This window comes from Montipora foliosa, chromosome 7, assembly GCF_036669935.1.
Source record: "Montipora foliosa isolate CH-2021 chromosome 7, ASM3666993v2, whole genome shotgun sequence".
Lineage (NCBI taxonomy): Eukaryota > Metazoa > Cnidaria > Anthozoa > Scleractinia > Acroporidae > Montipora > Montipora foliosa.
Window position 1 is genome coordinate 20557361 of NC_090875.1, and position 10000 is coordinate 20567360.

The following is a 10000-nucleotide window of genomic DNA, read 5'->3' on the forward strand; positions in this document are numbered from 1 at the left end:
CCAGTAAAGTGTCTTTACTGATGCAATATAATATCTTAAGCGTGGATTACAAGTCTGCATTGCATCAAATTAAATCAGAGTTGAAATTTAAACAATTCGCTTTCTTGGCCTCGGGCAAAGTGCAACCACGCCGGATTATGGAAAAAAAAGGTATCATTTTTATTGTCATAAAGCTTTTCTTTCACCAAAATTCAGATAAACAAATTGGGGTTGAGAGTGTTTGATTATAGGAAGTAGGTGTCACGTAATATTCAGTCCTGCAACCCTTTTTGCCGTTTTGTTACTTGATTTGCCCACTGGTCTTTATGGCTAATTTTCAAAATTCTTTTTGCTTACTAACATTTTGTTCTTTGCATCTGTTTCCAGTAATATTAACTTCTAACCATGTAACATTGTAACCGAAAAGCCCAAATTGGGAGTTACAATAAACGTATGTATGTATGTATGTATGTCTTCAGAAGCAAATGGTAAGTTGGTCACCCTCTTCAATAGACCTCGTCCGGACGAGACGGGACAGGACAAAGAAATCACGGGTAACCTTTCGCCCGTCCTGATTTTCCCGTGATTTGTTTGGCCCCTTGCTGTCTGAGTCTCCACTGAGGATAAAGTGACTATCAAGACTTGCACATCATTGTTTTTCAGATGAGTGTCCCAATCATTTGTCTCTTCATAACGCCAAGTAGTTGGCCAAAAATCCTCGTGCTTGGCTCGCGCCCCTCATCGGAAACAAACGATTTGTGACTTTTCCAGCGGTTTGAGTCACCTGCGCACGGCCGCGTTTTCTTCGATCCTTGATTGCAGTTGGTTTACTTAAATTCTTTTTATAGAACGCAGAGCTGCTTTAAAGGCAGCGTTTAGCAGCAGTGCGATTGACGAGCCATGTGTGAATCGGTCGAGAGAGTTTTCCTTGCAAGGCGCCTGCTTAGCCTGCATTTGCTTTGAGTCCAGATTGCAATCACTTTTTCTAGTTTGATTTCACAAGCCAAAAGAGCCGCCTAAGAATAGACGTTGTTGCAGCGACTTGCGATTGCTTTCAAAATCTCACGCCAAAAAATGCAAAACCAATGGTGACTTTCCCGCCCTTTGGGCCGGTTGCACGCACTTTCTCTGCGTTCGGTTGTTTATCTAGGATCATTGGGATTGGCTAATTTAACTAAATTTCCAGGCGGGGACATTTAATCTAATATAATTTGACATATAGCACTTCTTTATTTCCGGCTTTTGTTTTTAGTTACTCTTTCAGACACCGACAACAACCAAGGGACGCCAGTCAAAACAGCAGCAATTGTCCTGTATTCTTTTAGCATAACTATAGCATTGGCTGGGAACATTTTTGTGATCTACATACTCTACAGAAAAATCGAAACAAGACGCTTAACAAGTTTTATGTACGTGAACCTCGCGGTGGCTGATTTGCTAGTAACTTGCTTTGTCATGCCTCGCCAATTGCAGGCCATTCTCATGGACAACAGATGGTTTGGTGGAGCCTTCAGCGAATTTCTTGCCAAGTTTGTAGTTTTTACATTCTTCGTTGCGGTCATGGCGTCCGTCTATTCCTTGACTACTATCGCGTTCGACTCCTTTTTCAGCATCGTACTTTCCCTTCGACAATTTCCGCGGTTTCGGAACCAAAAAATCCTCGTACCGAGTATCTGGCTTTTTTCGATGTGCGCCATGTCCCCTTGGCTACTCATTATTAAAGTTCGCAATCCAACGGGACAATTATTTCAAATTCAACAAGAATTTTCGCAGTTTGGCGATAAGAACTCAGCCATGAGAGGTGTTTATCTCTATGTTGTAGCCATAATCTATGTATTCCCTTTAGCTATCATGAGCTTTCTTTACGGATGTATTTGCCAAAAACTGCGTTCACACAAAATTCCGGGTGCGTCTGTAAGCCATGACAAAGCGCGCCTACGTATGAACAAAACAAAACGGCAAATGATCAAGACGTCTATTGCTATTGTAATTGCGTTCGCACTATGTTGGCTTCCAGCACATATCTGTCACGTGATGCTTGTCGTAGACCGTGTATGGGCGTTTAAAAAGTTTCCCTTTTTCCCCTACTTCATGTTGGTGAGTTTCTGGTGTGGACGCGCCAATAGCGCGGTCAACCCCTGGATGTTGATCTACTTCAAGAAGCGGTTTCGCGCGGAGTTTGGTAAAATGGTCACTCTTCCGTTTTCGCGCATGTGTACGACAAGCCACTTTAACTTCCGGGAGACATCCACAAAACGGGCTTCATCTAAGGCGGTGACATTAACAAATTTTTGTCAAGTTACAAGCTCTTTATAAACTATACTGGATACTTGCCATAATTTTAAGAAAGTAAGAAAGGAGAACGCTTATGACAGTTACAACGTCTCCTTCGCAGTAGTAACTTGCAACGCAGTCACGCAACCTGTCACGTGCATAGCTGCCACGCAACGCTTGGGACGCCGAAGACGTCACCTCAAAATATAACTTTGCAATATAGTAAGTCTTTGGAGATTTTTCCATCTCCTTCAAGTCGTACAATGTGGGCGAAGTATTCTAAAAATCAATTAGTACGAGCGGTTTCAGAGTAAAAATAGAGGATGGAAGGTTCACATTTGTACGCTCGCGTTGTCGTCAAAACCTTAAAAGGGACCTTAATCAAGGGTGACGGTCACGAAAACGTCGCCTAAAAATATGAGGGAATTTAAGATCTACTACGGCGACGGCCGGCGACGAAAACGTCACTTTAAAATGTTTCCAGTTCTTACTGTCGGCTTCGATGACCTGTAAACACCAGCGAGATTAAGTAGATAGCGATGAAGATAACGAGAGCCTCTTCTTAAAATAATCATTTTTGCCATTCCAAGTCGTTTGGCATGGTGTGTGTGCGCGTGTGTATCAACTTTCCAGGATTAAACTGTGTATGAACGGCGTGGATAAAAAGTTTATCGTTGGGTACTTATGTCGCCACCAACAACGACAACGCCCTAAAACAGTAAGGATGGCTGGGTTTTCACGACAGCCGTTTTCTCGCTTAACCTTCCTTAAATTGGTTTGTTTGCAGACTTCGTTAAGCGACTTTAAAATGGTACGTGTTTTCACGGGTTAGGTTAAATGAGGAGGGAGCACGTGCCAATACAATAATAATAATAATAATGGCACGCCTGTACTATTTCCCATTTGAACAACCGCAAGCCACTCCTCATTGGCCGAAAGTAATTGCCAACTCGCTTAAGCTACCTTGGTTTGGTGGCTTAAATTTAATGAGAATGCCATTGAATTTTGCCGTCTCGCTTGACATTAAGCGAGTTGAAAAAGGAACTGTTTTCACACGATTTCCGGTTTTCAGTTGCTAAGCGACCTTAAAAACCGCTGGTGAAAACACAGCCATTATTGGCTAAATGATAAAATTTTACTGCGCTGCACGTGCGACACGCATTTTTGTACATGTTTCTCCCGTACTGAGCACGTGATCAGATGTCAGAATTGTGACAACGTGTGCATACGGCTGTGAATCTTTCATTCGAGCTCTTTTTACTTAAAATCCGTTCGTATCAACCAGTTATAGGATACTCCGCCCATGTTGTACAACATGGAAAAGATGGAATGATTGTGAAATGTTGAAACGCTTTCGTTGACAGAACGCCAAAGAAACGTTTTGTGTTTGTGACGTTCTCGTTAACGACTGCCATAGCTACTTACTTAAACCAGAACTTTCTTACTTAACGTCCCTGATATCATGAACAGTAACTCAAGCTAGATTGGCGTTTTGCTCCATAAAACTTTTCCATGATGCAATTGAAATGTTCATACGTAGAATAAATGAAAGCAAGAAATTCGAGACAACACAGGATAAATGCAAATGACTTTCAGTTGAGAAAAGATAACTTTAGATGTTGTACAAAAGAGATGAAGTAATTTTATTTAAATATGCTGATCAATTTACTCCGTTGTTTTACAACTAGCTGTTCTCAGACAATAGGAATTTAGCGTTTTCGCCCAATAAAACTGCTTCTATTCCTGGTTTGCATTTGAGCTGGTTCTTCAAGTGGGAATCTCTTTGTGTCAGCCGCTGGTGAATCTTTTCTACGTCGACTGATTTGGAACGAGTTTTCTTTGACGCGGAGCCACCTCTCGAATCGTCACGTGATCTTTTTAAAAGATTGCGTGACAGACCGAAGAATGTTACGAGCACCGTAAAGAAACTTTAAAGGCATCGACCCTTAGGTCATCCTTTAATAACCGCGATTGGTCTCAGCTTGATGGCCTTTTCGCTGATCCCTGCATCGTGACCTGAAAAAAAAAAAGTGACAAGCATTTTCAATTGAAAGCGAGTCACCCGCAGCATCCGAACTATTTATCGACTCCTTGGTTGCCACGCAACGTGATGTCACGTCAGAACTCCATTGCTGACGTCACATCAGAAACCTTACTAAATATCTCTAGTACTCTATCACATCGAAATTTCGGTATTTGATGCTGGAAATTAAGCGGAGAGAGCATCCTATAGGCCACTTTGGAAAATACCATAATACTCTTTGTTTGTCCCCCCAAATTTTACATAAGCATTGTTTTTGTTTTCTCTTGGGACCATTGTAAGTCCCAAGAGAAACTGGAAACAATGCTTATGCAAAATTTGGTGGGACAAACAAAGAGTATTATGGTATTTTCCAAAGTGGCCTATTGTTTTCATTCACAAACTGAGTTTCTTGTTAACCCATAGGTAAATATATAAGTATAGGAAATCACATGATTTTGAGTAAATAAGCACGACCGGATTTTTCACAAATTTGTGATTGGTTGAAAAAGATTAGAACATTTGCCAAATTCAAACTTTTACAAGACTATCATTCAAAAGTCATTTCACAGTAAACTTAGAAACTTTGTAACTTGCGCTCCTCTTTAAATACAAGAGATTTTTTGAGATGGACAATAGATTTCTTTTTTGGCCAATCAGAAATGAGCATTTTTTCGTGTACATTATTATTACTATTCATGCAGTCCTCCCAGGGGGAAGTGGGGGGGGGGGGGGGGGACGGGGAAAGTCCTTGTTCCCTTTAAAAATGTGCTTGTGTTCCCTTGTCCCCGAAATTACTTCAAAACTTGTTCGCAGCTTTTTGATCCCTAAAATGATTTATATTTCCTTGTTCCCTAAGATATTGTGTTGTTGTTTCCCCGTTCCCCAGTTCAAATTAGGCACCTTTCCTTGTTCTCCAAAACCACTGGGAGGGCTTCATTAATGGCATTAACTCATTTTTTTGAAAAGTACTCACAAGTGTTGACGACATCGGTTACATTTTTGTATGATTCAGGAGCCTGGGAACAAAAAAAAAAAAAGATAATCGAGGAATGATTCAGAAAAAAAATCTGCAAGGATTGCAGACTTTTTAACAGGGTTTTAAACAAGTAACAGTGGGTTTCCGATGAAAAAAGGATTACAACGCTCACTGTCGATCCTCTCTGCAAGTTCGTACTACCTGGTGAGCATAAAATTCTAGGACCCCAAACTTGGAAATTTTAAATCGATTTTCCTTTAGAACAAGTTACTAAGTCAAAGTTTATATAGAGAAACTTTTTCATAGTTTTGTCATTCGTTTTCTTTTGCCCCGTCTACACGTATCCGGAGATTTTTATATCCGCAAATTTTTTTATGCGGATACAAAAATATCTGCGTCCACACGTAGCGTTTACGAATCGTATACGACCGTCCACACTTATCCGATTCGTATCCGGACATCTCAAAGAATTAGTCAACAGAGCATGCGCATTATAAAGAAACCTGAGCCTGCGATAAATTTGGCGCCAAATTTGCGGCTTTCTTGTTTGTTTACTTGAGGTTTCAACACGTGTGAGCTTAGACGTCTTCTCAAGGAGTTAAAGTTTAGATTTAACATTGCAACATTTAGTTCGAGACACGCTATTAGGCTTGAAAGTAGTCCTAGTAGCATTGAACACACAACGTTTCTGCTCGCCGCCATTTTGGAAAATCTCGCGCGGAAAAAGACTGGTTCTGATACTTTGACGTCAGCGTATACAAAAATATACGGATACGAGCGTCCACACGTATCCGGATACACAGCGTATACGAAAATTTCCACTCTGGAGAGCGTATACAGAAATCTCCGGATACACCGAGCGTATACGGCGGACACGTGTGGACGCTAGGTGTATCCGCATAAAAAATTTGCGGATACAAAAATCTCCGGATACGTGAGGACGGGGCATTTGTTAATATCTAATTCATCATCAATAAAGTTAAGCTCCTCAGTTTTTTTTATTTACAAACTGTATGTTTCGGGAAAAAAATGATTTAAAAAACTAATTTTAATAGATAAATTCAAGGAGTGTTCCAGGAGTTGATGCCAAAATTGAATTTATCAGGAGTTTTCCAAGGCCCTGAAAGAAATATTCAAAAATCCAGGGGCCGGTTCTTGAAAGGTGCAATAACTCCAGGGATAAATGTGCCTTATTCCAGGAATACCTTTATCCCCGGAATAAATTCTTTTTCTGAAAGAAGGAATAGCGCTATTCAGGGAATAAATCTGGATATAACTGTTATATCTGGTATACTTTATTTCTCCTTCTGGCAACATTTTAACCCTTTCAGCCCCGATAGTGCCAAATGGCACTTATAGATTTTACTCTGTCTAACGCCAGACGATTTTACTCGTCAATGGGGAACCCCTCGGGGCTTTAAGGGTTAAGCTAACAGCATGAAAAAACTATGTCCCCGTTTAACCCTTTCAGCCCCGATAGTGCCAAATGGCACTTATAGATTTTACTCTGTCTAACGCCAGACGATTTTACTCGTCAATGGGGAACCCCTCGGGGCTTAAAGGGTTAAGGGCGTCTGCGAGACCTCAACTGTTACCATGGTAACAGTGCAGTGCTGCTAAAAGACCTTCCAAAACTTAGTTTTTGGAAAATATGGAGAGTTTCACGTCTCTGCGCATGGCCATACTGGCACATCAGCCCATTTAATTCCATTATTGTTGAAACAATCGAAAGCACTGATGCAGGAAACGGAAGCAATGCCATAGAAGTGGAATTACTCATTGGAAGTACTTTTGCAATCATTTCCCTTGTGTTATGAACCAACTGCGTGCGAATAGATAACTCGTGCGTTATGACAACTCGTGCGTAGAATAAGACGTTCGACCCGTGCAATAAATTCGACGGTGAAAATTAAATTAGATATTTTCTGTGTAAACCCGCATTATCTCCACCAAATCTGGGCTTCAGTCATTAATTCAGTCATTCATTCAACTTTCGAAAACCCATTAAATTCTCCTACCTAATAAGTGGTATGAGGAAAATTCATCGAGTTGAACTTGAGTTATTTATCCAAGCGCTGTTGGAAGATTTCTTTAAGCATGTGAGGAAGCAAATCTTGCACGTCACAGAGCTACCTTTGGAGAAATCCAACCTCAGATGCTCACCGCTAACAAAGTTTATTTTTGATTTTCGTGGTTTTAGGTCACATTTCTCTTTCCGGTCGCCAATTTTGATCCATCAGCTTACTTGAGCTGCTCAGGTATTGCGCGTTTGGCGCGTGTGGTGGACGGTCTAGAGCGACCTCCAACAGGTACAAAATCTAAGTTGATGTCTTTGATGGCACATACTTAATACTATTACCCCTATTAACGGGCAAATATTCCTCTGTGGTGAGGGTGTGGGCGGATTTGTTTCTGAGGGTGGGGAGAGAGGGAAAGAATGAATTACCTCTTCCATGACAAGTTTGGGTGAGGCTACTCGGATGGATATTCCTTGCGCTTTGAGGTTTTCTAGCACATCTTGATAGTCAAGCTGTCGGCTGACGAACAAAAAAGATTGATTACACAGGCATCCATAAAATACAGCGATTTTTCTTGTTCCCAACATTTTATATTTTCGTTGCGCAAAGTGAAGATACCATGTTTATCTATTACACGTGACAATATTGATGTCGTCATGGTTACGGACATGCCAGCCAATAATCTTCCACTTGAAAAAATCAGTGGGGGGGGGGGGGGGGGGGAATAGATTGAGACCACCAGGGACTTTCTTCAGTCAAGGTGATCACATTTTCCGTGCTTCTAATAATAAAAAGACTAGGAATTTTCTTATCTACGGTATATAATAAACAGAACATTACATGACCGTACATGGACACGAATGTTATCTTCTCGTGAGGACTACCATGATATCCCCGCGCGGTCATGTGATTTCCTTTAAGTCTATGTTCTAGATGACGGTCACCGTGTAGTAAGCAATTTTTCAAAAGAGTCGCTAAGAAGCCCAGAAAAGAAAAATCGGTTTCGAACGGGACCGTGTGATTTCGCTGTAGACCGCCCTACCCACTAAGTAATCAAGCTTATCTGGGAGCTCGTCAATGGCGAACTTGTATTAACTATGCCCACTAGAGGACGATGGGAACGAACACGTCCACACCATACATAAGCGTCTTCCAATGATATATTTTTTCAATCTAAATTTAACCCGTGGTCATGATACGCGGTTAGAGCGAGTTTCAATCGAGTGTCGTAAAACCAAAACCAAAGTAATTACTTTGGTCGATCAAAAAGAAGACAATCCAGTAAACGAATCAAAACTCGAAGTAATTACACGTAGCCGACACAAAGCGCGGGAAAATGTGCACGCGCGAGCCACGATTGGTTTTGGTTTCACTTCTGATTGGTTGAAAAAGTGGCGCGAGAACTGTGAACCAATCACTGAGTGAAGAAATGCAAAACCAAAGCAATTCGCTAGTTACATTCGACACTCAATTGAAAACCGCTCTATTTTAGAGAAGACACCTGATTGATTACTTGTAATTGACCATTGGCTGTGCGACCATAGGCAGGAGACCAAAATAACTTTCACAGCATGGCGCGAAGCTTAAAATACATTGGGGCATAGGGCTCATTGTTGTATCTCGTGCGAGCATACAACGGCGTAGGTAAGTCCACATTTAAACAGAACTCGAGCCCCGGACAAGTGGTTATGGAAGGCTTCCATTGGATAACAAAATCCTATCAAATTCGAGAAACAGCAATGGACATGATCTTCGAAGTAGCTGTTTCTCTCTTAGGAGGCCAGTGCAGCCCAGTGGTTAGGACGTTTGGCTTGAGATCCAAAGTTTCCGGGTTCAAAACCTGCTCTGACCACTCGTTGAATTTGTTCCTGGTAGTCCTTGGTTCAACTTCTCAACTGCACTTGTAAATAGCCAACTGGTTTGCCTCCGGCCAGTTGGGATTCTTAACAGTTCTTGTTGTTGTGTTCTGTCGTGTCGTTGATTGTGTTTCATTGGCCCTGAAAATCCCCCATGGGGAGTGGTCACTTATGTAATTTTTAAATTATTTTATTTTTTGTTTTTTAGAGGTGATTATGCGTTTTCCAGCTCAAAATTTGAGCTACTCACCGAGATTTGGCTCTGGACAAAGCTCTGCCCTATAAAATTATGAAAAAAAAATGGTACCGCTTACATTACCTGCTCCTGATAAAGAGAAAAAGAATGCCACGGGAACAATTCATTATATGCTACAACTGAGTGCTAAATAAATAAAGGGGTTTAGTTCAGTTCTGAAGTAACTGTGGTGCTACATCGGTGGGTCGTGAAACACAGAGAAGCCACGGGTTTATCAACTGAGTAAATATGGTAAATTGACCACAGTAGAGAAATTCGAAAGATGACGTTCCGAGTGTTGTTTCGTCAGAGCGAATTAGGAAATTACCGGTTGTTAGCATTTCGTAAATAAATGCTTAGTGATTTAGATGCACGACGATTCAAATTAGCGTTACAAAGTATCCACTCCCTCGCCATATTACTACCTTACAGCATTTCTAATAATATGCAGCAAATGCTAACAACTTAAACTGCCCCTGTGACCAAAAAATCAATTCTTATTTTTCTTTGGATTTCAAATCTATGTTAACTAAACACTAAGCGACCAAAGTTTTGAGCCTTGATTTCAAAAAGACACCTGTTTATCTTAACTGGAATTTTCCTATTTAATGGTCCACCGTTACTAACTTTAAGGTCTTG

At 41.0% G+C, this 10000-nt stretch overlaps 2 protein-coding genes across 2 annotated transcripts in view; one reads left to right on the forward strand and one right to left on the reverse strand.

Moving 5' to 3' along the window:
• The first annotated feature begins 1236 nt into the window (after positions 1-1236).
• On the forward strand, positions 1237-3993 carry LOC138011275 (neuromedin-K receptor-like). Its single transcript, XM_068858231.1, has one exon. The coding sequence runs from the start codon at positions 1387-1389 to the stop codon at positions 2293-2295; it is 909 nt and encodes a 302-aa protein (XP_068714332.1). The 5' UTR covers positions 1237-1386; the 3' UTR covers positions 2296-3993.
• LOC138011274 (RNA-splicing ligase RtcB homolog) overlaps positions 3874-10000 on the reverse strand; it is a 21747-nt gene continuing 15620 nt past the window's right edge. Inside the window, exons 17-20 of the mRNA XM_068858230.1 lie at positions 9377-9405; positions 7699-7789; positions 5250-5292; positions 3874-4269 (exon numbers count right to left, since the gene is read on the reverse strand). Of these exons, the coding sequence (XP_068714331.1) occupies positions 4205-4269; positions 5250-5292; positions 7699-7789; positions 9377-9405 (228 nt within the window). The 3' untranslated portion in view covers positions 3874-4204. The remainder of the gene's footprint in view (positions 4270-5249; positions 5293-7698; positions 7790-9376; positions 9406-10000) is intronic.

Coding starts and splice junctions, on each gene's coding strand:
- LOC138011275 (XM_068858231.1), top strand. CDS start 1,387: ATGTACGTGAACCTCGCGGTGGCTGATTTGCTAGTAACTTGCTTTGTC.